A 27,840-nucleotide genomic window follows, 5' to 3' on the forward strand; every position below is an offset into this window, starting at 1 on the left:
TTTCAATTTCATCGCTGAAAGACAGAAAGACGAATATGGTTATATCGTCGCATCTGTTGACGCTGATCAAGAATATGCAGCTGTGAACTTTGAAATAGCAGTGCTTTAATATCCCTAGAGAAGGCAAAAGAATTAACTTTGCTGAAAAGCGTCGGATCTCTACAATTGTGGTTTTCCGTATCGCATCACAGTTCTCGGGCTTCGATTCATAATTTATGGCATGAAAAAACATCGTGAGAACATTTTAAACAATACTGAACTTCCTTATAGGTCCTCTTCGTGGAAGAAAATCAAAAACTGCTATTTTAGTGAGCAGCTAAAACTTTGTGCAGTTGTGCATTCAAAGTATACCATAGTGTACAAAATATACCGAGGGCTATATTTGGTATATAGATATACATTCAAAATATACCAGAGTGTCAGCCAAAACGTTTTTTCTAACACTAAAATAAGTTCAGCAATTAAATCATTACAGTAAAATGTTTTTATTTAAATAAAAAAAAATATAAATTTATTCTGTCAGAATGCGCCTTCCATATAATCTAGTATTCCTCTCTCATTTGTTGTTCGTTCATCCTTGAAATAGTCGCAGAACTCTCGGGAAAGCAAAGTTGTTCAGAAGAACTGATTATATAGAAATATATGCATATAAAGTATAAAGACTATCGTCGCTTGAACAAAGAATCGTCTGTAATTCATCTCTAGCATCACAACATTCGATACACAGGAATAAATCATGATTAATTATGCTTAAGGATTAAATGCTATACTGCGGCATCGTTGTCTAGACCTCCATGGCAACCTGCTGCGTCTCTTCCGGCTTCGCTTCTGCTTCCGTCTCTGGTTCGTTCTCTTCCTCCTTTTGTTCCGCTCCATTAGCTGCTTCAGCTGCAGCTGCTTCAGCGGCTGCTGCTGCCTCCTTTGCCTTTTCGTATTTGTTGATCTCGAATTTGCTGACATCGGCGCCGAGAAGTCGCAGAATGTGAACCGTTTCATCCTTGGCCACATAGGCGCGAAGACTCGATGTTCCACGCCAGCCGACAATGAAGAGCGTAAAGGATTCGTCCACATACTTGAGGATACAGCTGCCCACGCCTAGAAGTAAAGATAATTCAGTAAGTAATCTAGTTCAGTGGTTAAATTTAATTCACAAAAGTTATTCTTAATATTTGATTCATTTGAAAATGAGCTACAACATCAAATGATTCATTATCGTATGTGGGTAAACAATGTGTCATCTCTAATCGCAATTTGTCATCACTAGCAGAAAACAACTATGCGTTATCTTGAATTTGTCCCAATTTTAAAGCATATACAGTAGGTCACAGCTTATTTCAACCACCACCAACCGACAACTTTGAGTTAGTGTACTGGCCAAACTAAAAGAGGTATTAACTTTATTTAAACGCAGGATTTTAGTTTAATGTTTTAACATACAAGATACCTTTTCATTTATCCTCTAATTTTTTGTTTACTATATAAAATTATTGAAAAACAAAAAAATGCCAAAAAAAAGTACCACAGCTTATTTCAACCAGCTGAAAATAACTAAATATAAATATGTTAAACTGTGTATTTAGAATTTCGTATGACCTCCTTCTTGGTTATTAGCTCCTTCCAGACAGTTTGGAATAGATTCCACCAATTTTTTTGTGATATAGGGCCTAATTTTGTCCCATTCTTCCACTAAAGCCGTTTTAAGGTTAGATTTGTTGGAAATTGGCCTTTTTCCGATGTTCTGGTCCAAAATGGCCCAAAAATTTTTTACAACATTTATTTACTGACATTATAATTTACTGAGCTGATGGTTTCATGACATGACGACAGTTGCACATCAGCCAATCTTGCCTAATTCCTGCCTTAAGCCTAGGGTCATTGTCTTGGTAGAAGCGGAAATCATCCTTAATGCCCAGTTTATCTGCACTTTGGATCAAATCAACATTCAGTACCACTAGGTATTGACTCTAGTGAATGGTCGCGTCAATAAAATTGAGTTTTCCGACTACGGCTGTGGACATACAGGCCCAAACCACGACGCTACCACCGTAATGCGTGACTGTAGGCTTTAAATTTATGTTTTGAAGCCCGGAATTTGGATTCTGACCGACATATGGAGCTCCAACCAAGTCAAAAATGTTGATTTTGGACTCGTCCACAAATATGATTAAGTTCCAAAAGTTTTTATCCTTTCCCACATGCTCCTTGACAAATTTCAAAGGAGCCTTTTGATTCGCGCGCCTTAAAGACGGTTTCTTGCGTCTTGTACTATCATTAAAGTTACTTTCCCGCAGTACTCTCGAATTGATTCTGGGTGGCACGCCTTACTCAATTCCTCCTCTATAACACTGGCCAATTTTGGTGGCGAAAATTTTGGATTTTTCCGATTTTCCGGACAATATAACGCGCGTCGGTCTCATTAAAAATTTCATTGGGTACATTTTTGCTCTTCTAATGCACTATATTTTCGCGAAAAAATACCGTTAATGATGCTCTGCACCGTCTAAACACTCAGATGCATCATTTCATAAATTTTTGGACGGGATAATCCATTTTTTAAAGGAGTTATGACGTCATTTTCCTTCTCAATTGTGGTTCATGGACCCATTTTGTAAAATACGCGTGTCTCTTGAGATCTAAAGCTTAAAATGTCGAAAATCTAACTTCTAAGCATTAAAAATACTATACACAATGCAATAGATCAATAAAGAACCGTTATTTTCCTAGGAAACTGATCTTTGCACAGCAGCAAAGTTGCTGGTTGAAATAAGCTGTGGTACTTTTTTTTGGCATTTTTTTGTTTTTCAATAATTTTATATAGTAAACAAAAAATTAGAGGATAAATGAAAAGGTATCTTGTATGTTAAAACATTAAACTAAAATCCTGCGTTTAAATAAAGTTAATACCTCTTTTAGTTTGGCCAGTACACTAACTCAAAGTTGTCGGTTGGTGGTGGTTGAAATAAGCTGTGACCTACTGTATTTAGAAATCAAAACTGTGGCTAACGATAAGACATTTTCGATTTTACTTTTTTTTTTTCGAGTGTCGAGTATAGAAATGCATTAGATGTAAATGTTCATCCTATACTATACTACGATGTTTATAAACCTACGCTAAGTCAATATTTTTATCTAATCTTAAGTGAATTGATTAGTTGACTGATTTTACCTTCCTTGAATAGTTCCCATCATTTGTAATATATCTTCAATGATGTTGAGAAACCATTCCATCTTTTCTTCACACTATATTTATCTACTATGTATAACTATAAAGTTATATAATATGGAATACATTTTTAGAAACTGGATTTCTATCGATACACAAGATCTTGCCAATCCTTAGCTTCGTCACCAGTTACTATTTAAATATGTATATGATAAGCAATTTTATAGAAATAAGCTTCAGCTTTTTCTTGCTACACTGAGATCATCATTACAAAACATTTCTACAAACTTAAGCAATATATGGTAATATGATCAAACTGATCTGTAGCTTGATCTTCAAATACTTTTCAACTTTCATGCTACGTAATCATCATGATCATAAAGTGATTATACAAACCAAAGCTATATCTGATTATAAATTCGAGCTGATATTCAATGACTTTATGACTATCTTGCTAAGCAGTGATTGATCATGATTATAAAGTGCTTTTACAAAAGCTATATTTGATCATAACTTCCAGCTGTTCATCTACAAAGAAAACTATATTTAATCCTAACTTCCAGCTGATCTGTAGATTTATCTTCAATTACTTTATAACTTTCTTGTTTGCGATCATGATGTGATTATGATCATAAAGTCTGATCATAACTTCGAGCTGTTCTGTAGCTTGATCCTCAATAACTTTAGGATCTAGAAACCTAGATATAGCCTAGGTGCTTCTACAAAAAGTATAACTTCGAGGTGATCTCTAGCTTGATCCTCAATTACTTTATAATATTTTTGATACGCAGCTATATCTGATCTTAGCTCCTCGCTTATCTGCAGCTTGATCTTCGATTACTTTACAACTTTCTTGATGATCTTAAATTGGTTCTTCAAACCAATGTCATATCTGATCATAACTTTGAGCTGATCTGTAGCATGATCTTCAATTACTTTTTACTCCTAACTTCTCGCTGATCTGCAGCTTGATCTTAAATGACTTTTGAACTTTTTAAAGCGTAACTTACACAACTCTTTGCAGCGATCCTGCGTCACCTGCTTGAGCTCGTGCGTCGACGGCGGCTTCGTGGGATCGGTGCAGTTGAGCAGCAACACGAGATCGTCGCGCTCCACTTGAATGCGACGACAGTTGCCAATGAAACCGTTCGAGGTCTGCAATCCCTCCTGGGCGAGTCGATAGGGATTCTGTGTGTGGCGATTCTCGCAGCGGACGAAAGTCTTGACGCCCGTGTTGATGATCTTGATGTTGTGCTCATTGTTCAGCACCAGATCACGAATCGCCTCCGAGCAATAGTAAATGTTCTTCTTGCGATCCGACTGACAGCGTGTGAGCAGACAGCGCTTGTTGAAGCTCCCGTCGAGCTGATAGAACTCCTGCAGCGAATCGTAGTCGGCATCCTTTTCGCCAAAGAATATGTAGGGATCCTCCTTGAAGCCATGCAGACGACGTCGCTTCCGTTGTGGTCCCCACGGAGCGGACTTTTGTTCCGCCTCGGGATTGTCTTCCTTAGGCTCCTCCTTCTCCTCGACTTTCTTCTCCAAATCCTTGACGTCATTCTGCTCGAAACTCAGCGCTCGTCGCTTCTCAATCACCGCAACAAAGAATCCTCCAGTGTCCTGCATGTGGGGGAGAATCCGCATGCACTTCTCGATGCCAATCGCAGTCATTTCCTCAGCGGGCAGCGGGAACATCGATGGCCGGATGATCGTGTGCAGACTCTCGGGGACTTCATCGAATGTTTTGAACACTGTATCCACCTCCTTGGTGGCCAGCTGCCAATCGGTCATGCCTGGATTGTACCTGAGTCCCGGCACCAGTTGCGAGGCATTCACCAGCTCGAGTGCACCAGCCGAATCCTTGATGATGCGCTGCACCACCGCCTCATTCTCGATGGGATTCATCGAGCACGTGGAGTAAACCAAACGTCCGCCCACTTCAAGCATCTCGGCTCCACGTCGCACGATGCGATACTGGACGCCATGCAGATTGTACGCCTGGGCGAGATTCCACTTCAGCCAGATGTCGGGATTCTTGCGCAGCGTTCCATCGCCGGAGCACGGCACATCGCACAGGATCTTGTCGAACTTGAGGATGGATTTGTTGCCCGTGGCGGGATCGGTTTGCAGCATGTTGGGGAAGAAGCTGCTGTCGTGATTGGTAACCAGTAGACACGGGGAATTCAAGCGCTTGGCCTGATGCACCAGCATATAGCAGCGATTGTTGTCCACATCGTTGGCCAGCACAAATCCCGGAGGGATCTTGTGCTCCTCGGGCGCCGCATGAAGCGCCTCTATCAACTGTGCCGTCTTCGAACCAGGCGCCGCACACATATCGAGCACTTTGTCCGTAGGCTGGACATCGAGCACCACGGGTGGAATCATAGAGACGCCTTCCTGGCGACTGATGTTGCCCGCCGCCGTTTCCACAATGAGAAAATTGTGCAGACGGTGCATCGACTCGGAGCGTCGTATATCCTTGCGTGTTAAATTCAACTGATAGGCCATGCCATTGGGATACCAAGGCAGGCACAGTGGACGCTGCACTTGCTCTTCGGGCAGGCCATTGAGTTCGGCAGCGCCGCGCACGTATTCGGCAAACATTTGCGTCTCGATGATCTTCAGCAGCGCCTTCGCCTCGTCCTTGAAGCCCGTCACACGAAATGTGACCGGCAAATTATCGCGAATCTTTTCCAGGAATTGCGTCCACTCCTCTTCGTTGGCGCAAATGCGTTGCAGCTGATAGTACTTGATGAAGCAGGCATTGTCGCGCTCAATCTCTTTGTACGGCTCCGAGCGACGATCTGGCGGATTTCCCTAAAAACAAACACACGTTAGAATTTGTGCCGAGTTCAACAAGTTTTGGGTTAAATTGAACTGTTGGATTGCCATACGATTTCTCTCTTTTGTCGCTTGCGTGCTGCAAAGGGATTCTGTTTCTTTCCACGGGCCATCGTACAAACTCGTCAATTATTTAAGGCGAAAACACTGAAATGCCGAATGCGTTTCTATTTATTAAATCCGCCGGCCACACGTGTTTAATCGTGAAGGTGCGTGAAGCATCGATACCATTATCGTCTATCGATAGGCGCTGTTTTGCAGCACTCAACAAGTATCGTGCCAGTGCGACGCACATTTTGAAAAGAAGAATGCGAAAACTATAAACAAAATTGTAAAATATTTAGTCACTTTTGTACATGTAAGCATAACTTAATTTTCAGTTGCATTGGCCACTCACTACAAACGATTATCGATAATTACTAAGCGATGCTTAACAGCAATCAACAAGTATTGCGCAATTGTGACGTCACAAGAGCGCATATTTTAAAATGAAAAATCTAAGTGCAGTTGTAATCATACATTAATAAATTGAAAATAATGACGACAAATAAACTTAGTTAAAATAATCACTTTTCAGTAGATACACAACAGTAAACAAATTAATACACAACTGCGCACACCAATCGATAACAAGTGTAATTGCACATTTTTCGATTGGCAATCGATAAGAGCTTGTGCCTTTATTCAAATCAAAATACAAATCAACTTAAAATTAATTGATTTGCAAAATTATGGAGGCGACACCCCCAGCCAACAATAGTAATAGCAACAGCAACAACGACATGGACGATATACAGTATTTGCTGCACTTGGAGGCCATCAAACGCTACAAGGACGACGAGAAGGAAATGCACCGCCAGGTGGAGGAGCAAGCGCGCATCTACATGGACGCCAAGCGGGAATATCAACGTGAATACGCTCGTCTGGCCAACCTAAACAAACAATTGTTGCTCAGTGATGCGTTGCAGGCACCGCAGACGCAAATCAACGACACCCAAGTGGATGACACCATCCGCAAATTGAGCACATCGAGTGCGATCCTCTCGAGAACAAGTCGTCCCACCGAGCTGGATGTGCGTGTGCTGGAGGAATGCAAGGAGCAGCTGCAGCGGCAGCATTGCAAGCCACGCGACCAATTGGCCCAATATCAGCGAAACTTTGCCGAGAATCGTGAGACACTGAAATCTGTGTGCAGCACTTTGGATAACGTGGAGAAGAACTTTGAGAAGGCAACGCTGGTGGCGATGGATCAATACATAAAAGAGATGCAGACACCATAGTCATTTGGTTTATCATATATACATATATTATATATTAGTTGCGATATTAATAAAGGAACATTTTCAACAAAATACAACGCTGATGATCAAAGATTATAATTAAGATGGAAATGTTGTTGTTGGTTGACATTGTTGACTGTTTGTTGTTGATGGATGATTGATTGATGGCTGAATGACTGATGATAGATGGAAGTCGCCAAGTCAAGCGTTGGTTATGCAAGCAATCATTTATTGTACTTTCGGTGGGTGTGTGTCGATTAATTCTAGATTAGAGAGCAGGCAGCGCAATTCTACGAGAAAAGAAAAGAAACGCAAGATTAGTGTTTGGATGCACATCATAAAAGGGACTCGAATGAGATGTCTTCTGCTACTGCCAATGCCACCGCCGGCTTCATTTACCACTTGGAGCGCTTGGACCAATCCTTGGGAGTCCAATGCAAACACTTGGAATCGATGCGTATCTTGCGCTTCTGCATGGCACGCTGATGCTGCTCGATGGTCTCCCGATTGATGCTCACAATGTACTGTCCCTTATAGTAGTTGATCAGATTGAGATTCTGCAGGGTCGAGATGACGTCCTCCTTCTTGATCGAGGTGCATTCACAGATGTCGCTGTAAGAAAAGAGATAAATATGTTTAAAGCACTGGTGGAAAAACATGCTAAGGTTGCTGTCTTCACTCAGAATGCAATGCATTTGGTTTGTCTCTTTGTTTTAGAGAGCAACTCCCTTCTTACTTGATGGTTATGGTCGGCTTCTCGCCGTCTGTGCTCGGATTCTGGCTGATGAGTATCTCCAGGATGGTCTGTGCCCAATACGAGCGATACGAAAGCAGCCCCAAATCGGACAATGGCTTCTCCGGGGAGCCCGTTTTGCCCTCGAACTTGGACAACTCGTAGCTGAATTCGATGAGCAGTTTGCCGTAGCCTTTGCGCTGATACGGCGGCATTGTCAAAATGCACGCCACATTGTAATCCTCGGTGCTCTCCTTTTCCTTCGAGAAATAGCCAACAATGTGAAAGCCCCGTGAATCGAACTCCGTCATAATGTAGAACAGAAACGGATCCGTATCGTAGTACAGCGTTTTGTGATCCAAAAACAGTTTGGCGAGCAGACACAGATTCTGGGCATACACTTTGTTCTTGCGTCCATCGATCTCAAAGAATGAAATCGTATTCTTGCGATAGATCTCATTGCCCGGCGGATGGCGAAGATTGCACTTGGACAGATGGCGTTCCAAGCACTTGCGACTCTTGCAGTACTTGAGACAGAATTCACAGATGTAGATGCAACTCTCCTGGCACAATTCCTGCGGATATGGCGAGAAATACCATGGCTTAATGCGATGACGTCCCAGCTCAATCATCTCGACGTTCTTCATGCGTGTCACCACATCGTCCTGATGTGTCACCATGCTTCCCGATTGCCGTGGCGTTGCAATCTTCCCGTCCTGCGAGCCATCCTCCTGTCCCGGGGTGCTGGGCATGATGCCAGCGGCGTCGCCAGTGACATGAACCGGAGTTTGTGGCGTTTGCGGTGTCTGTGGCAACTGCGGCTGCTGCTGTTGTTGTTGTTGCAGCTGTGACGACGGCGGCGGCGGTTGTGCAGCAGCTGCAGCCTGTTGAGCGGCTGGCTGCGCTGAATGTGCTGCGCCAGCGTGTTGCTTGCGACGACGATTAAAGCGCTTCTGCAGCGCAGCGGCGAACACATTATTGCTATTCACCAACTCGGTATTGTTGCTGCTGTTGTTGTGGCCCAATGAATTGCCTGCTGCAATTCCGCTACCTGCAACACCGCCTGCACCGCCACCAGCGGACGCAGCACCGGGCGTCGACTGAGGCTGCGGCGATGTGGGACGCGAAACGCTGCCGGCAAGCGAATGATGACGCTTGGGCGTTGTGACGCCTGTGTTTGTGCCTGTTTGTGGACCGTCGCGACGTGGAAACTGTACTTTGCGCGTGTCCAGATCATCCTCATTGACCCATTCATCCAGACGCTTGTTGACTAACAAAACATTAAACAATTATTGCTGCTGATCATTTCGTACTTCATTACTACTCACAGTCCACGTAGTGCACATAGAACTGACGGCGTCCGTCGAGCTCCTTGATGCTCACTATCTCCGCCAGCGGCCAGTCGTCGGTCTTGTGCATGCGCACGGACAGGCGGCAGCCTTCGGTCAACGCAGCCTGCGAAATTGCACGTGGTGCATGGGAAATGCATTAGAGTGCGAGCGAGATAGCGAGATGAGTGTTTACTGCGAATTTCGCATGCATGCTAACATGCTAAATATGCACTTGCGTCGTACTTACCGTCGACTCGCATATGGAGGCCACATCGTCGTCGAACTCGTATTTGGTTTTCATTTTGCACAAATTAAACACTCACTGCAGCAGCAGCAAATTCAATTCAAGTTAAATAAATAACTATTTCAATTTCGCACTGTTTACGGCACAAGAATTATCGGAATGTGAATGATGTCTGTCTATCGACAGCGGGGCCTGCTGTTAATGTTATAAACAGTATGCACTCCTGTTAAGCTGCTGTCGATACACAAGTTTTACATAGCATTAAAATATTATTAATAAAGCACAAGGTTGACACTATTTATTTATTTATATTAGTAGTTCGCTTATCTGTTTATTTTAATCACAATATTAATGTTGCGCTTGCAAAACGTTAATTTCGCTATACACAGGGTTGCATTTAACAGCTTGCGCGCACTCGACTACTCGATACCAAAGGCAAGCAGCAGTGCTGGGCAAGGCAGGCCAAAAGTGTTGGAAAGCAAAACAAACTGCGCTCTAAAGTGTTCGTTCTTTTCAGAATTTTTTACGTTTCTCGTGCAAAATTCAACGCAAATACTTAAAACATTCGCATTTCGTTTAATGCAATATTATGCATTGCGTTGCGTTCAACAATTGTTAATGTGCTTATGCTGGCCCGGCCAATGCAAAATGTGTGTTTTTCTCGCTATGTGCTGCAGAAGAGAAGGTCAGAAAAATGTACATACATACATACAAATGTACATGTGTATGTGTAGTAGTAGTAGTATAGAAGGTGCATAAGCAACTAAGTCCGTGCGTACCTGTGTGTGCCGAACATATGTATAAAAGAAAGAAAAAAAACAACAAATGGCAATGCGATTAACAAACAACATTTGAAAGTGCAAAGTAAGCGCAGCTAGTACATATATTAATTTGCAACTAAATACACATACAGATATTTGTTGCTGAATGAATGCTGTGTCTCTTTCCTTCATTCTCACTCTCTCTCGCTCTGTTTCCGAGTATGTGCGCGCGTGTGTGTGTGTGTGTGTGTGTATTGTATATCTGTGTTCATGCGAATAGTACGTATTTGTAAATTGCTACAACAACAAAAACTGTGTGGCAAAATGACGTGTTTGCGCTAGTGTTGCCACTGACAACAGCTTGCCAGGGCTGTCGACGCAACTTTTATGCCATACATAAAAAAAAAGCCAGCCAACAGTCGGCAATTGACCAATTACTTTACTTTTTACCCTTTTTCAAATACAAATACAAAACGCAAAATATGTAATAAAAACAGACATTGCAGCTGTTGAAAGTAACATTAGCCAGAAGTAGAGATGAACCACTAACAAAACGAAACGAAAAAAAAAAAACAGCGCTTGGCCACTAGAGATGAGCGCGCATATGTAAATATCGCTCATCTCTATTGGCAAGATTTTGCTGTGCGCGGCTTTGGCAGAAGGCAAAAAAATGAATTTTCTTTAATTTTGTTGTTTTTGCGACAATTCGCATTTGCTTTCATTTCATTCTTGTTGTTTGCTTTTGCAATTGCAATAAATTATTGTAGACTGGAAGAAGCTCGGCAATGTGAACCATTTGGATTTGTTGTTGGTTAGTGACAAAGCAAATTAAGCTGGCTGCATTCAATTGACGAGGAGGAAAAAGCAAAAGAACAGTACACAAAAAACTATAGAGAAAAGCAAACTCAACAACTCAACACCACAAACAACAAAAGAAGGAAACAACAACAACAACGGGAGCAGCAGCAGCAACAACAATTAAACACAAGAATAGTGCGTGGGCGAAAAAAAAACACATTCGAGTTTAGTGTGTTTGATTAACAAAAATAAACCGCAATATACGATTGCGAAATAAACAGTAGAAAAGTGCAAAAAAAAAAAAAAAAAAACGAAAATTACGCCAGACACAACAACAACAACAACAAGAACTGCAGTTTTGGGCAAAGCTTCGCTTCAACACATGAACAACAGCAACAACAACTCGGTGGCGAGCGCAAAGAAGAAGACAACAACAACAACGTTGAGAGAGCCAAAGTCAAATCCAAAGCAAGAGCGAGCTTAGTGTGTGGGGACAACAGAGGCGCCCTCTGTTGGGCGGCGGCAGCTGCGGAGGCTAAAACCGCGCGGCGGCCTTGACAGCTGTTGTCTTTCTTTTTTTTTGTTGTTGTTGTCTTTTGTTTGTGTTGCTCCTAGGACATCCGGATCTGCAAAGCAAACAAAGTGGAGCCGTAGTTGGTAAGTAAGAGATAGAGAAAGAGAGATATTCAATTTGTTTTTCAATATTATTTATTCTTGTTTTCATTTCGTTTTTTTAAAGCGTTGTAATTTGAATGGCATTTTGTTGTTTGTTATATGCCACAAAAGATGAACAATGAACAAATTGGTGTTTCATCTATATCATCATCAACATCCACCAGGACAACACCAGCACAGGACATCAGCAGCAACAATCACAGTGCGGCAACTGCACAGCTCATCAAGGTCAAATCAACAGGCAGCAGTAACAACAACAACAACGATATTGCAACATTAGTGACAAAGATCCAAGCGATAATACCGGATACGCCCATTGTGTCGATTGCCGCTGGCACGTTGAGTGAGAGCACAACAACAACGACATCGACTAAGACGACACCGACGCCCTATTTCCAGGAGCAGTTAACCACCTTAATGTCGCACAATGTGAAGCTGGAGCAGCGTCCAGCCAATGACAGCAGCAGCAGCAGCAGTAGCAACAATGCAGGTGCCGCATTAGTTGGCAGCACCGCAAAAAGTGCAGTTGGCAGCACCCACAACGCAAGTGGCAGCACCGAAAACTCTACAGCTGCTGCAGCTGCTGAAGATCTTTGCCAAAATCATGTGGCTTGTGATAAGAAAAGCCCGAGTCCAAGTCCGGCCAATAAAAATGCAGTTGCCACCGCAACAGCAACAACCACAGCAACAGCAGCTGCTTCTATTCCTGTCTCTGTTCCTTCTGCAGTCGAGAGCAGCAGCAATAGCAATAAGGAGGCCTCTGAAAGTGGCAGCAAAACTGCCAGCAGCAGCTTAAAGTTGACGCCACTGTTGCGAGTCATGGGACAACCGGCGCCGGATGTGATTGCGACGGCAACGGCGTTGCATCAACGCAGCGGCGCCACCACCAAGGGCAAGACACAAGATGACCAGAACGTGGGCAAGCGTCTGAAAAAGAAAAAGGTTTGTAATGCTGTCCCTATCTTTCCCTTTTCCTTTCCCTTTCAGAAGCAGTATCTGCTTGCCTCTTAACCTTGCCACACCTGCTTGCCACCCACTTTTTAATAGCTAAGCATGCAACTCTGTTGTGGCACATAAAAACGCACGCAGCTCACTTTTAAGACCTAATCAAGTTGACTTGTCTGACCAAGGGTTGAAATATTTCACAACCTTATGCTGCAAAGACGTAGAAAATAATAGAAAAAAGTCCTCACATTATCTATCCGTCTATAGACTAAACATATTTGACGATGTACAAATGAACAGAACTTGAAATTGGGAATTAGGAATTGGGAATAGTTGGACTGGTGTCTTGAAATTTGATAAGCATTCAATTTTTGGATGGCTAGCTGTTTAAAAATCTTTTACTTTTTAGTTAGATAGTTATTTATAAACCATTTTGTAGAGTAACATTATTATTATTATTTGGTTCTTATTTTACTATATATAAAATGCGTTCTACAAATCAAATTTTGATCAAGGAACTATTTTGTTGAATTATTTATTTGATATGAAATGATATAAAATCTTGAAATGTTATGAGTAATCGATTTTTAGATGGATAGTTATTTAATAACCTTTTTCTATGCTATTTTTTCATAGATCCTTATATCATAAGGATGTTTTCTCTAGGGTAACATTATTATTATTTATTGGTTCATATTTTAGAATATTCAAAATACTTTCTACGAACTTAATTATGATTTAATTTTGTATAAGGAACTATTAATTGGAGTGATGTCTTGAAAAGTTATCATCATTCAATCTTTAAATTTACAGTTTCATATTTCATAACCTTTTTAAAGGGTATTATTATTATTTGTTGGTTCCTATTTTGCAATATTCAAAATGCATTTGATTTGGTTTAATATAAAATTAAAAATATTTTTATTTTATGGTTCCTTGCTACAAATTTAATTACGATCTAATTTTGAATATAGGAGTTAATAAAATGGGAAATTCAAGTTGTTTTGTGGGTTTAGACAATTTTTATTTATTTTATTTATCTGTGTATTCAATACATTATTGATTTGTGGTTCCTTTCTACAAAATGCATTATAATCCATATTCAGAATGAGTTCATGATTTAATTTTGAATAGATCATCATGATTTTAAAAGAGAATTCAACTTGTTTATTGGTTTAAAGCCATTTTTTTTGTTTGCTCAATATATTTTTATATATTCTATATATTAAAATCAAGTCAGTCTGTTGTATAGATTAAAAGTCAGCTTACACTTTTGATAGCTAATATTTTGTAGGGTATCCCAAAGTCGTGCCCACTTGGCCATTGCTTTGAACACCTGTTTCGTCACCTCTGAAAATGCGTTCTCAACTTTTCCCCCCTCCTCCTCCGCCTCCCCGCGATTTGCTGTTGTCACATTTTCCTTTTAAGTTGAGCCATAAGTTAGTTCATTGCTACTTTTGTTATGATTGCTTTAGCTTGAACTTTCTACGCAACAAGCTAAAAAAAAAAAGTGACTGTTGCTTAGCACGTTAAGCTCTGCATGTGTGTGTGTGTGTTCGTTTGTGGTTTTTCTGTCCGTTCTCGTTCCCATCAGCAAAGCTACGCAAAATACGCACACACACACACAAACATATAGAAAATGTGTGTAGTATTTATTTGATTATTTTTCAAGACAGAGGTCGCACGTCATATTCACTGTTTTCAATTTCTCAATTACATATCCCAATAAAATCGCACAAAAATGTTCTATAAATATCGACAGCTTTTTCGCCTTCCCCCTTCCCCTCCCTCTCTCGATCTCACTCTCCTTCTCTGTCTTGCACACACATACTTGCACTCACACACGCATATGCACGTGCACTCACCAACAATAACAACAACAACAGCACTAAAAGAAACTGCTAACAAAATATGTACGTCATGTAGCATGTGTATTGTACGCTCGTATGTTTTAGCCACATTATTATATTTGTTGTTGTCGTTGTTGTTGTTTGTTTTACGTTTTTCGGTTTTCCTTTTCGTTTACACGCATACATACGTATTGTCCACACTTGAGTAACTAACTTGCGCAGTAATTTCTTTTCGTTCGTTTATTGTTTGGATTTCCTTTATTTCTCTTGTAGTGTTTAGAAATTTCCGTTTCTATGTGTTTGTGTGCGTGTGACGTTTTTTTTTTTTCGCGAACAAGTGTTGCATACTGCTGACGAAAAGTCCCGTTGATCAGCTCTCACACTATTGCTTACCCGCTCACTCATTTATTGCTCTTCTGCATTGGAAGCGGCATTGGACAAATGCCGTTATGTGCTGCTGTCCACGGCGCTTTATTGCTCCTTCCATTGCACGCACGCACGCACACACACACACACACACATATTGGCATTCGCATGCACGCGCAGGCATGCCTATTTGTGTGGCTGTGTGTGTGTGTGCGTAGTGCGAACTGCGCTTTTGAGTTGAGATCGGCAGGCCGAACGCGAAAAACAGAAAAAAAAGCTAGTTACATTTACAAATTTGTTATTTTTTCTTTCTGCACTTGCACTTGTGTCTATTTAATTTTATCTCTCGTTTGCTTTTATCTTTATATATATATATTTTTTTTTATTTAATTAATTGTCTGGTAAACCGCAAAATTTGAACGTTTTGTTGTTTCGTGTGGCCAAAGCCGCGACTCCGCTGCCGCAGTTGACGTCGACGTCGTCGTTCAAATTTGTAACCGCACGGACTTAAAAAAATTTGTATTTGAATTGAATTTGTTGAAACTTGTATATAAGTGAAGTGAACTGCATTGTGAAACATTTAGTTAAACATTTATCGTGACACAGTTTTTTCCTGCTCCCTCTCCACCTTGCTTTTGCTGTATGCCTCTTTCTAACACATATACACATACATATACACTCCTGCTGATAATTTTTGAGGTTAAACACGAAGCAGTTGGAGAGTAGAAAAAAAAAGAAGAGGAGCAAAGAAAAAACGCATAATTTATTGTAAAAAACACGCACAAACAAATTGCAGACAAAATACGATACGTGGGAGGATAGCGATTTCAATGATCTCGACGACGCATCGTTGAAGAAACTACTCGAAGAAGCTTATTGGTATCGCAATCCTGGCGACAGGAAAAACAAAAGCGAGCGTTTTCTGGTGCGTATTTTCCCCCTTACCATACATTATTATAGATTAATACTTTTCCATACTTTTGCAGCAAATGCTCAAAAAGGCTGAGTACGACGAGGAGAATTCTTATCGTGCCATTAAAAACTCGTTAGCACGCAACACGTCCGCCGCATCAGCAGCAGCAGTAGCAGCAACGTCCAGTGGCGGTGGTGGCGGTGGCGGTGTCTATCATCACAGCCACAGCAGCAGCGTTGGCAGCGCCAGCAACTTTGCAGCAGCAGCGCACAACAACAACAGCAACATCAATTGTAATAGCAACAGTTATACAACAACAACAAATCATCGATCAGCGAATCAGCGACATAAGCAAGGAGGTTCATTGCAGGATTTGGTGGAGGCGACGCATCGCAGCGAGCTGGCAACGACGTCAGCAGCAGCTGCAACGGCAGCAACGCAACGTTTCAACTGTGATTATCAGCTGGGTGGCAACGCCGCCAATCGTGCCAATCGACGACAGCAGCAGCAGCAGCAAAGCAACAACAACTGCAACAACAGCAATCAAAATACTGCCTTGGCCAGCAAGAAAACCAAGAACAACAACAGCAACTCGTCTGTTTCAGCGAGACAACGAGAAGGCGGAAGTCTGCCGAGCAGCGTTAATCTCGAGGCGAGCAGCATGGATGCAAAGCTGAAGCAAGCGCTCATGATGAGCGACAATGCTCATGATCCGAATGCCAGCAACAACAACAACAACAGCAGCAGTTTGCCCAGTCAACTGAATGAGACAGGCACGAAAACAACAACCACAACAACAACGGCAGCAACATCATCGTCATCATCATCGAGGATATTCGATGATTTCGATGTTGATGATGTCGTTGCAGCAATGCAGCGGCAGGTAAGCGATGACGATTCAGATACTTGTATGTTGGAATTCCAATTGGACGACACTCTGTGGGAGATAATCTATCACGCGTTAGCTGCGACCCAACCAACTGGTGTTAGTACCACACACCCCATTCATCAATCCATCAATCAATCCATCCATCAATCAATTGACTCTCCCTCCTCACTCACCTCAACTCATCAACTTCATCAAAACAAAACCAAAACTCATCTCTCAAGCATTACTCTAATATCTAATCCAAATTAACCATTTCATTATTGTATTTGTTTTGAATTTGTATTTAATTTTTGTTTAACAAACTAACAAACAAATTGGCTTTATTATTGTATTTACAAATGGCATACTAACTGATTTAATGTTTCTTTATTCCTTTAATATACAATCCAAATTAACCATCATCATTATTGTATTTGTTTTTAGTTTTTGATTTTAAGTTAAGTGTTTAACAAACTAACGAAAAAATGGACTTCATTATTAAGATTATAATGGCTATTAACTGATTTAATGTTTCTTTATTCTTTTTCTTTTGCCTTCCTATATTTCTTTCTCACTTGTATGTTTTTTACTAAGAAATTGGTTTAATTATTATTTTTACAATGGCATACTAACTGATCTAATGTTTCTGTAATCTTTTCTCATTAGCATGTATTTTGATTAATCCCATATTTTCTCATACTCTGCTTTATTTTTTTCTTAAGCATAATCATATTGAGACCGAGCTGCCCTTTTTGTTGTCTCCTCTCAAATACCATTTCAAAACAAACACTCGCTCGATTTGTTTGTGCGCCACTCGTTCCTTCGCTATTCACTCGCCACTCGTTATTCGCTACTCGTTACTCCATTGATCGCGCTCTATTAAGAGCTTCGCTTTAGCCTTTTGATTTCGGTTTCGGGTCAAGTTCTAGAAAATGAAAAGCAAAACTCGACGATTATGTTTAAGCAATTTTTTCTGTACTAAACTTGCTTCGTGTGTCAATTGAAAACGAAAAACTAATATTGAAAAATGTTTCTACTTTTTTTGTTGATTGCTTTTTTGAATAGGAACAATTGGAAGCGTTACGTGAGGCGCGCAAAGCAAAGAGAATTCCCAGTTCATCGACGACGACGAATCACATGTCCTTCAACTGCGAGCAGTTGCTCGGCGCTCTCAATCAGCAGATGCAAAAGCAACAGCAGCAACAACAACAACAACAGTATCCGAGCGAAGGCAACAACAAGGATTCGGGAGTGCCTGTTAAAGAGTTCCTAATCGATGATCCGCTTCATTTTTCCATGCTGGAGCAGTCCTCTAAAAATCAGCAACTGTTGCTGCAACAACAGCAACAACAACAACAACAGCAGCAGCAACAATTTGCCGGCAACAACAATGCGGCCGGACAGTTCTCGCTCAGCATGGAGGATCACAAGCGCAAAGTGGAGACTGGATATGTTTCCTTCAATGACAGCTACACTGCCTGCTCCTCCGTTTATGGCGTTGGCGGCATTAGCGGCGGCTCCGGCTCTGGCTCTGGCTCATCCTCCGGCTCCGGCAGTGTCAATGATGGCGCCAGCAAGTCTGGCTCAGTGGCTGGATCATCGGAGATGTTTGCCGGCGGTGCGGCTGACATGCGACCAGCGAAGATGGGACGCATGATGACAGCGGCGGCAGCAGCGGTTGTTGCCTCGCATGGGGCCAAGGCCACAACTGTAAGTCAATGTGCAGCGAGTGTTTGCAACGAGAGAGTGTTCAATAACGAGTGTTTGCAACGAAAGCAATTTGGACTCGCAATTTCTTCAAGGCTTCCTCCCATCCTCCTCATCTATACGTATTCGATACGTTCACTCGCTATTTCACAACGAGAAAGAAATAATTAACGAGTGAGCATTAACTCGCACTCGTTCTCTTTTTATACTTTTCTTGATCTAACTACAAGTTTTTCTTTAGTTAGTTCTTAACATTATAACTCTCTCTCTCTACCTATTAACTCTTAGATTCATAACGAATGTTTGCAACGAGAACAATTAGCGATTTTGACAGACATTGTCTTTAAAACACTCGCTCTCGTTTTTTTTTTTTAATTTAATAACTCTCTAAGTTAACTTGCAATTTTTTTGTACACTCTGCAATTTTACAACGAGAGAGAATGAACGAGTAAGCATTAACTCGCATTGTCTTCTAGTTTCTCTCGTTTTCTCCTTAGTTATTCTTTTTCTTGATCTAACTAAAAGTATTTCTTTATTTGTAAACATTCTTACTCTCTACAATTTAATTATTAGATTCATAACGAGTAAATGTTAGCGAGAGAGCATTTAGTTTCTGTTTATGTTCCCCAATTACAACTCTACTTTTCATTTCATAAAGTAAGAAATGTATTATGTTTAAGAAGAATACCTAACTGAAAACATCAATAAACCAAGCTTTATCCGTTTAACTAAATAAGAAAAAGGAATGTTACTTTTTTCACTCGAATGAAAGTAGAAGAAAAAAGAAATCGAGTTTAAGCAGCGTTAACAATTGCTCTCGTCAGGAATACATAAATGTTTTTTTTATTGAATGAATTTGAAAATGTTGCAATACTCATTAATATTTTTTTAATCTTTTTCAGCGTCAGTTCGATGAGAATGGAAATGCGTTAAGTGACAGCTACGCTGGCGGCAGCAACGTGTGCAACAGCAACTCAAGCAGCGGTGGCTCCTCATCCACTCAGCAGTTTACGACGCTCATCAGCTCTGCTTTAAGTGCTGGCAATGGTTGCCAACAACAACAACAGCAACAGCGCTCAAATAGTGTGTCCACATTGCTGTCCACTGGCAACTCGAATGGAGCAGCAACCACAGCGATGGCAGCGGCTGCTGCTGTTTCGGCCACGTTCAACAATCAGTTGCAGCAGCAGACGCCAATGATTGCCGGAGCTGTTTCCTCCTCCTCAACAACAGCAACAACCACATCGCAACAGCAACAACAACAGCAGCAGCAACCACTGACGAAACTCAAGTCGAAGAAAAAGTCACAGCAAGAGAGGAATACAACAACTGTGGATGTGGAGTCAGTGGCTGGTTATCGAGGCAAAGATCCCGTCGAGCAGCTGGTGAAATACATTGAGAACGATGCGAATGCATCGTCATCTAATGCTGCTGTGCAGCAGCAAAAGAAAAAGGAGCGCAAGAAGCAGAACAAGCTGAAGAAATGCAATTCACTCGAAGAGTTGCGCAGCTGTGCCAAGATCGAAGTCGATGAACTAAAGCGTCAGGCAGCAACCACCGAAATGATGCGCAACAATGGCAACGGTGGCAGCAGCAACGGCGGCAGCAGCAACAGCAGCAGCAGCAGCGCTGGCAACAAGAAAGGCGGCAACAACAAGCATAATTCAGCCTCGGTGGCGGACATCAACAAGAATTGCAACAAGGAGCAACAGCAACAAGAGCAACCAACTTCGTCTTCTTCTAAAGCAACCACACGCAAAGGCGAACGTCGCTCTTGGGGCACCGAGGAGCTGCAATATTTGGGTGAACCAACGTTGAACAACTGGACTGAGCCATTGCCAACTGCAATGTCAGAAACAATGTTGCCAGCAGCAACATCAACAGCAGCAGCAACAGCAACAACATCCACAACATTGTCTGCTTTGGCGTTGCCCACTTTAGCTCGCATGTCCGAGTTGGAGGCGTTGAACACGGTGCTCAGCGAGACGGCCGAGTTTCATGTGGTCACCAAGAAGAAGAAGCCAAAGAAACAACGCGCCGTCACCATGGACGATGCTGCTGTGGCAGCGGCAGCCACAACCGGTGGCAACTTGCAGCGCATGCAACAGATAACAAAGTCTGCCTCATCGAACATGATGTCGCAACGTTTGCGTAGCGATTACTACAACAATCATTACGGACAGCAGCAGCAACAGTATAATAAGCAGCAGCAACAATATCAACAGCAGCAGCAATCATCGCATCATCAGCAGCAGCAGCAGCAATCACATGCCTCGCATGCCACAAGCGGAGGCAACTCGGTGGCAGCTTCCTCCTCCTCGTCTGCTCAAGACAATTCGCGTCGCAAGTCAACATCGTCGATGCCGCCATCGGAGAAATCCGATTCCAGTGATCTCGATTCGGTGCATTCGCTGCCCATACAGACGGGCAAGAAGAAGAGCAACAACAAGCGCGCTGCCGTCCAGGCCAAGCACACCTCACACAAGAACAACAACAGCAACCAAAACAACAACAACAATTCACCTGCGCCAATTTCATATGCGGACATTGCACGCAACAAACGCGAAGCTTTGGCCAACAACAACAGCGAAGAGTTGGACGCCAATGAAGCTGCTGCTCAACAGCAACTGCAACTCGACAGCAGCAACAGCAGCAGTGCCAGCAACAGCAGCGCCAGCAGCAACAACAACAAGCTGAAGGCCAAGTCAAAGTTGCGTCCCGATTTCCCTGAGTTGCCTGGCGCAATTTCAGGCGCCACAGTTTCGGCTGCTGCTGCTTTGATTAGCTACTCGCAGAGCTTGAATGCAACAGCAGCAGCAGCAGCCACAGAGGATACCGAGGAGCAGCAACAGCCACAGCCACAGTTGTTGCCATCAACAGCAGCAACAACAGTTGCCAATGTAACGCCAACAAACAGCACAAATGCTGCTTCGATTGTTGCTTCGGTGTCGGCGCCGCCAGCGTTGCAAAAGTCCAAAAGCGTTGAACACGATGCGAGCAGCTACAGCAGCAATCTAGATCTGCAATATCCGGCACTGGAGAAGACCGTAAAGCGTCACAGCGTCAACAATGTGTCTGCGTTGCCATCAACAACAGCAGCAGCAGCTGGAAGCAACAACAACAGCTACAACTTTGCAGCAGCAGCGAAGCAATTGGATGTGACCCCCACAGGAGCAACTACCTCAGTCTCAATCAAGGCGAAAACAAAGTCAAAGGAGCTGTCGCCCACCAACAGCAACAGCAGCAACAACAGTAGCAGTAACAACAACAGCAAGAAGCTGGAGAAGCAAAAGTCAACAACAACCACAACAACTAGTCAGGAGGATGCCTCAACACCTCCTCCAGTTAGTTTTAGCTTTGTTAGCTGCGGCACAGCAACCGGAAGTGGCATCATTACGTTCAAAACAACAGCAGCCACTCAAACGGATGGCGTGAAGAAGATCAACAGCAGTGGAACAACCTCAACGGGAGCTCAGACACAAACATCGGCGCTGCCGGCGGCGGGCAATCGACCGGCGGTGATAATACTCAACGATGATCGCGACTCGAAGCTGGGCAGGCTCAACAACGAGTTCATCTTTGGCGACTTCAACGAGGACGAACTGAAGCTGTTCGATGATGTGAGTGAAAAGGAGCTGACCGAGGAGAAGGTTGCCAAGACGTCGTCGTCGTCGTCCACAGTTTCAACGGGCACGTTGACTGAAGTTTCCACACCGCCAACAGTTGCTACCACCGATGAACAGCAACAGCAGCAGCAACAACAACAGTTGCAACTCCTGTTGAACGATTCTAACGATAATTCAGCGTGCATGGACATGCTGTTGATCTCAGGGCAGGCGGCGCAGTCGTCGCCCAATGCAGCAAACACAACGTTGATGGCAGCCAACAACAGTAGCAGCAACAACGTTAACAATTCGTCCACATCCTCGACAGCCTCGTCGTCCGCCTCATGCTCAACCTCGGCCTCCTCATCGACGCTGAGCAGCAGCAGCAACGCAAATGGAAATGGAAATACGAATGATGCCAACGCTCTACAATCTGCCACAAATATGGCAAATCAATCGAACGACAGCGGCATCTATGCCACAGCAAACACTTCATCAACATCAACATCAACTTCTGCTGGGCACATCAAGGATCAGGTGAATCATTTCCTCAGCAAGGCGAGCAGCCACAGTCATCACAGCAGCCACAGCAGCAGCAGCTGTAGCAGCAGCCACGACGATCCGTTGCTGCCGATGCAACAGCTCGAGACGTGCAACGACATCGAAACTGCCATCATTGCCGCTGCTCGCGCTGCAGCCGAAGCTGCACTCAGCACCAACTCGAGTCGCCGCAACTCGCAGGAGCAACAGTTGCAGTTGAGCGGCAAATCGAAAGTGCGACCAGCTCTTTATATGACCTACGATGATGCCACAGCTGCCACAGCGGCATCGGAGGGTAAAGATGAGGAAGCCGCTCAGCTGCGCGAATTGAGTTTCATGCCTGATCTGAAGAGCGATTTTGTTGCCGCTGCCCCAACATCAGCAACAACAGCAACAGCTGCTGCTGCCATCACGCTGCCACTGCCATTGCCGCTGCCGCTCTCCACGCAACTGTTGCCACGTTTGGCGATGCAGGCCAACACCGAACTCATTGTGGAATACATCACCAACTGTAAGTGTTTCGCATTTCGTGGCCACAAAATTGAACTACACTTTACTCGCTCAACGATCACATTTCAAGAAGAAATTTCAAGCATAGACTAGCCAGTTGTAAAACATTTAAGTTTAAGTAAAACATTTAAGTTCACTTAAGTTTATTTGCTTAACGGCCACATTGTTTGGTCCACGTTAAGGCCCTTGACAGCTATCCAACTTAGTGGCCACAAAGCAGTTGGCTTTAAAATTGAACTTTATTGTATGCGCTTAACGATCACACTTAAAGAAATAACTTTAAACATATTCTAGCCAGTTGTAAAACATTTATGTCACCTTCACCTTACGTTTAATAGCTTAAAGGCCTCTTTGTTTGGTCCAAGTTAAAACCGTTTACGGCACTTCAACTTAGTGGCTACAATGCAATTGCACTCAAATTGAACTATATTCTTACTTGAAGAAGTAATTTCAATTAAGAGACATTTGCTTCGTCTGAGGTTTACTCACTTAACGGCCAATTTGTTTGTTTCAATTTAAAGCCTTTTATGGCACTTCAACTTAGTGGCCACATTGCAATTGACACTTAAATGTAACTGTAGATAACTCACTCAACAATCACACTTAAGAAAGTAATTTCTATTATGTCTAATCAGTTAAAACATATTTCTCTTGCTTTATCGTAAGTTTAATCGCTTAACAGCCAATTTGTTGGGCCTCCAAAATGAGGCCGTTAAGCAAGGCAAATAAGTAAAGTAAGCTATGTGCATTAGAGGGCATAGAATATCAGGAAAGAAGTTTAAATTACCATATTTTGTTTAGTTGGCATGACATTTAAGTGCATTCATAGGATAAGAGCAGCATATTTTCTACAAATGCTTCTGAAACATGAAAAAAACCTTTTAAGTAAAGCTAATTTATTGTTAGCTTAGTTGCCAAAGAATTTCAGTGCATTTATTAGATTTTTAACAAATCTTTCTTGAAACCTGTATATGTGAAGAAAAAACTTGAATATCAATTTATGCTGTATATTTGTATTTAATGAAATTTAGGCATTTGGTTTTAGGAATATTAAAACTAGCTTAGCTGCCATAGCATTTAAGTGCATTCATTTCTTAAACATGAAAAAAAAACACTGTGATGTATATTAGTAGTATTTAATGAAGTTTAATAGTTACTCCTTTAGCCAGTTGGTTTAGGTTGCAATAGATATATATAAAACAAACACTTGCTTATTTCTAAGATAACCAATTATCATTATTCTGCAAAGCATTTACTGCTAACTTATTGTTAAACTTAATTGCTGTAGAATTGTTTTTACTTGCATATTTTGTATCCCTTTCTAATTGATGTACATTTCGTATTGCAGCTTGGAATGCGGTGGTGAAAAGCAAACACGTCTATATCTACAACGAGGAGAATGAGTCGCAAACTTAAGAGGCAACATCAAATCCATCTTCATCCATCAACTTACAACAACAACATCAACAACAACATGAACATTGGCAACAGCAGCAGCAACAGCTGCTTAGATAATTCCTTCTTTATATTATTTCATTTTTAATATATTATATATTGCACAACATGATCAGCGTGTAGAAATTTGTGTTTGAAGGCCACAAAAGAGTCATCGATAGAGAAGAGTTTGAGATCGGTTTTTTGGACAGCAGAAGATAGCGAAAAGAAATCCATGAAAAATGTCCCCTAACTATATTTATGTATATCTTTATTTTGCGAGACATTTATCTGTTTGGTTAATCAATAACAACAACAGCAACAACAAAAAGAGAAATCTATTTATTTAGATATTTAGAAATTTAGCATTAATCTTCAAAGTTTTAACGCGCATTTGAAAATGTTTTTTGTTTTTTTTTCTCTTTGTTAGCAATTTTCTTTTTTTTTTTGTTTGTTTTTTTTTTTTCTTTGATTATGAAGTATGCATAACTATAAATATTATATATAAACATATTATAAAGAGATAATTAAATTTTTAAAATATGAATTTTTGTTTAGAACTCGGAAAGAAACGAGATCTATTTATAAAAAAAAAGAAAAAAGAAAAATGCCTAGATAAGTTTATAGTTTGTTAGGCTTAAGGCAAAGAAAGAAGAAAATGATGTCGACATTGAAAGAAAAGAAAAGAAAAGAGAAGCAACAAAACAAAAGAAAAAGGAAAAGGAAGAAAAACATAAATTTAAAACTAAATATTGTGTATGTAAATAAGAGAGAAAGAAAAAAGAAAAACAAGAGGGAAAAATTCTAGAAACAAAGAAATTTGCGTTTATATGTATTTAAACAATTTGATATAAATCAAATCGAGATATATATGTATAAAAATTAAAGGAAAGAAAGAAACACAGAATATTAAGAATATTAAACGTAGTCATGTAAGTTGCAACATATTATAAATGTGTGTGGCATGCCACCACAAACAAATCAGCCATAAGCCTAATGAGGTGAAGCGCACTTGAACGAAAAATGCCGCCGTTTAGCAGAGCCAAAACACACACACACACACACTTTACACTCACACACACACACACACACACATCCAGAAAAAAGGCTTTGAAGTAGTAAAAGAAAAATATATGAATAAAGTTGAAGAAAAAACTAAAAAAAAAAAGAAAACAAAAAACAAAAAATGAGAGCGTTAGTAATTTAACAAAATAAAAGGAAAAACAAAAAAATAGCGAAGCAAAACCATAAAAATCAAATCAAAGCGTAGGCATTAAAGAAAGCATCAACTATAATATTACAAATTAATAAATAATAATGCAGAAACACACACACACATACATTTTTTTTTATATACATACATAACATTTAACAATAATTCATAATAATAATAATAATAATAAAAGAAAAGAAAAAAACGCGTAAACCGTTTCAAAAATCATTGTAAGTCTAAGCAACAACAACTACAACTAAAATCGAAAAAGCGAAACATCATTATTATTAAACATTAAAAAAGAAAATTAAAAAATAGAAGAAACAAGAAAATTATTTAAATCAAATTCTTAAAAATAATAAAATAAAAATCAATTTTCAAAAGCATTACAAAAAAAAAAACTAAATGCCGCATTGAAATGTTTCAATTTTAAAGTAGCAAACTATATCAAACAAATCTTAAAACTAAATCTGAGAGAATGTCAAAGAAAAAAAATCAAGAAAAAAAACACAAAAAAAAGAAAAAGATAATGCAGTTAGTTGGTGTTCAGTGTGTAAAAAAAAAATAAAACGCTTTGGAGAATGAGAAAAGCTAAAAAGAGAAGAGAAAGCCTCTCACACACACACACACAGAATAGCGCTGTCTCTGTCTCATGATCAGCTCGCACATAACCTCAAAAATTCGATAACAGTTAAAAGCTAACAATATATAGAAAGATATATAAAATATATATAAATAGATATACATAAATGTGCTAGGCTATAATATAAATGTTTCTTATGGGTGTATTTATGTAATATATATATAATATATTTACTAAATGTGGTGGATCGTGTGTCTGTCTCTCTATATATATACATACATATATGATAAAGATTAGGCTACACACTCTCTATATACATACATACATACACATATATTCCTACCTAAAACAGATTGTAATCAAATTCAATGTTGTGTTTTCCTTTTTTTTTGCCATTCGCCCCGAATTTCAGTGCACTTCTCAGCCTTGCAGTGAGTAAGTGAGAGTGATAGAGAGAGATAGAAAGCGTGGGAGATCATGCACAGCACTCGCACAAAAGCTAAGTGCTGTGACACTCGGCTATCCAGGGCTGCATTCGCTGATATTATGCAAACAACAACAACAGAGAACAAAGAGAATAAAGTTAGTTTTTATGATGTGGCTCGAGCTTCGTGTTTGGCAGCAGTTGGCTAACAGACCAAAGTAGCATTATTTACATAAATATTAACTATATAAATTAAAAATATACATATATATTATACATACACACATATATCAGCTATATTTCTATTCAAAATTTGACTTTTTAATGTGTGTGTGGAACAAAAAATATTATTTTCGTTAAAGCGAAAAAGAAAAGGATAGAGAACGCGAGAGAGAGAAAGAGAGAGAGAGTACTATGGATCATAGACAGACTAAAATTAAGTTTATTTGATAGCTAAACAAGAAAGAAGAAGATGAAGCACTTATATATATTAATAAAATACGCTCTGTATTAGAATTTAAAGAATTACTTATCCGAAGATCGAGTGAGTGCTAACTGTTTATAACTATGTAAGTGTGCGTGTGAATGTGTAAGTGTGTGAGTGTGTGTGAATGATCAAAAACTAACCTCTAAAATTTATATGAATGTATACTTCTTATATACTACATATACATATAAATATATATGTATGTACTCTACTACCTAAAACTAAACTAAATTAAATGCTACTACTACTACGAGTATAAAATAAAATTAAAAAAAAAAAAAAAACAAATATATAAATACAATTACAATTACAATTACCAACTACAATTACAATTACGACGATCTATAACAAAAAAAAAAAAAAACAAACTAATACCTTCCCCGTCTTTAATCCCAAGTCCCCAACTTATATACAAAATAAAATACCAATATTTGTACATGCAAAAGTGTAACTAAAAGAATAATATAAAACAAAAATTGAATTTAAAATTCGTTCGGCTCCGTTCCGATAACAAATATTTTCAGTCTTAACTCGACGCAGTTCTCAAACTGTTTCGAATAATCCCCGAA

The 27,840-nt window shown here is 40.6% G+C and overlaps 4 protein-coding genes and 1 long non-coding RNA gene across 8 annotated transcripts; 2 read left to right on the forward strand and 3 right to left on the reverse strand.

The window, feature by feature from the left end:
- Positions 1 to 668: 668 nt before the first annotated feature.
- Positions 669 to 6,223, reverse strand: LOC117572647 (tRNA (cytosine(34)-C(5))-methyltransferase). Its single transcript, XM_034255630.2, has 3 exons — positions 6,058 to 6,223; positions 4,174 to 5,980; positions 669 to 1,095 (listed from the first exon to the last, which is right to left on the reverse strand). Exons 1-3 carry the CDS (start codon positions 6,115 to 6,117, stop codon positions 785 to 787), a joined length of 2,178 nt encoding a protein of 725 aa, XP_034111521.1. The 5' UTR covers positions 6,118 to 6,223; the 3' UTR covers positions 669 to 784.
- A 345-nt stretch (positions 6,224 to 6,568) lies between these two features.
- On the forward strand, positions 6,569 to 7,359 carry LOC117578038 (augmin complex subunit dgt4). The gene has a single exon (XM_034263155.2). It carries the CDS (start codon positions 6,736 to 6,738, stop codon positions 7,282 to 7,284), a length of 549 nt encoding a protein of 182 aa, XP_034119046.1. The 5' UTR covers positions 6,569 to 6,735; the 3' UTR covers positions 7,285 to 7,359.
- LOC117578036 (histone acetyltransferase Tip60) lies at positions 7,283 to 9,769 on the reverse strand. The gene is made up of 5 exons (XM_034263154.2): positions 9,596 to 9,769; positions 9,346 to 9,472; positions 8,021 to 9,287; positions 7,684 to 7,896; positions 7,283 to 7,574 (listed from the first exon to the last, which is right to left on the reverse strand). Coding segments are annotated over exons 1-5 (1,662 nt in total). The 5' UTR covers positions 9,650 to 9,769; the 3' UTR covers positions 7,283 to 7,573.
- A 291-nt stretch (positions 9,770 to 10,060) lies between these two features.
- Positions 10,061 to 27,639, forward strand: LOC117578039 (serine-rich adhesin for platelets). Of its 3 annotated transcripts, none has more exons than XM_052006817.1 (8): positions 10,062 to 10,277; positions 11,121 to 11,808; positions 11,891 to 12,768; positions 15,784 to 15,912; positions 15,974 to 16,783; positions 17,834 to 18,478; positions 19,378 to 23,131; positions 24,479 to 27,639. In XM_052006817.1, the coding sequence occupies exons 3-8, from the start codon at positions 11,926 to 11,928 to the stop codon at positions 24,544 to 24,546; spliced, it is 6,249 nt and encodes a 2,082-aa protein (XP_051862777.1). In that variant the 5' UTR covers positions 10,062 to 10,277; positions 11,121 to 11,808; positions 11,891 to 11,925; the 3' UTR covers positions 24,547 to 27,639. The 3 variants fall into 3 exon arrangements, with proteins under 3 accessions (XP_051862781.1, XP_051862777.1, XP_051862779.1); XM_052006819.1 differs by lacking the exon at positions 10,062 to 10,277 and adding an exon at positions 10,325 to 10,456; XM_052006821.1 differs by lacking the exons at positions 15,784 to 15,912; positions 15,974 to 16,783 and having other exon boundaries at positions 10,061 to 10,277.
- Positions 12,699 to 15,001, reverse strand: LOC127565933 (uncharacterized). 2 transcript variants are annotated; one of them, XR_007955304.1, is made up of 2 exons: positions 14,810 to 15,001; positions 12,699 to 12,753 (listed from the first exon to the last, which is right to left on the reverse strand). It is a non-coding gene; the product is annotated as an uncharacterized LOC127565933 (long non-coding RNA). The 2 variants fall into 2 exon arrangements; XR_007955305.1 differs by having other exon boundaries at positions 14,806 to 15,001.
- Positions 27,640 to 27,840: the final 201 nt, after the last annotated feature.

The sequence above is a fragment of the Drosophila albomicans genome, chromosome X, assembly GCF_009650485.2.
Source record: "Drosophila albomicans strain 15112-1751.03 chromosome X, ASM965048v2, whole genome shotgun sequence".
NCBI classification, from domain to species: Eukaryota; Metazoa; Arthropoda; class Insecta; order Diptera; family Drosophilidae; genus Drosophila; species Drosophila albomicans.

Excerpts from the sequence above, each read along its gene's own strand:
- LOC117578039 (XM_052006817.1), top strand. The coding sequence starts at position 11,926 with ATGCCACAAAAGATGAACAATGAACAAATTGGTGTTTCATCTATATCA. Across the intron at positions 16,784-17,833 it reads TTGCAGCAATGCAGCGGCAG|GAACAATTGGAAGCGTTACG; the intron begins GTAAGCGATGAC and ends TTTTTTGAATAG. Across the intron at positions 18,479-19,377 it reads ATGGGGCCAAGGCCACAACT|CGTCAGTTCGATGAGAATGG; the intron begins GTAAGTCAATGT and ends AATCTTTTTCAG.
- LOC117578038 (XM_034263155.2), top strand. The coding sequence starts at position 6,736 with ATGGAGGCGACACCCCCAGCCAACAATAGTAATAGCAACAGCAACAAC.
- LOC117578036 (XM_034263154.2), bottom strand. The coding sequence starts at position 9,649 with ATGAAAACCAAATACGAGTTCGACGACGATGTGGCCTCCATATGCGAG. Across the intron at positions 9,473-9,595 it reads CCTCCATATGCGAGTCGACG|GCTGCGTTGACCGAAGGCTG; the intron begins GTAAGTACGACG and ends GCAATTTCGCAG. Across the intron at positions 9,288-9,345 it reads CTATGTGCACTACGTGGACT|TCAACAAGCGTCTGGATGAA; the intron begins GTGAGTAGTAAT and ends ATGTTTTGTTAG.
- LOC117572647 (XM_034255630.2), bottom strand. The coding sequence starts at position 6,117 with ATGGCCCGTGGAAAGAAACAGAATCCCTTTGCAGCACGCAAGCGACAA. Across the intron at positions 5,981-6,057 it reads AGCGACAAAAGAGAGAAATC|GGAAATCCGCCAGATCGTCG; the intron begins GTATGGCAATCC and ends GTTTGTTTTTAG. Across the intron at positions 1,096-4,173 it reads GGATCGCTGCAAAGAGTTGT|GCGTGGGCAGCTGTATCCTC; the intron begins GTAAGTTACGCT and ends CTTTACTTCTAG.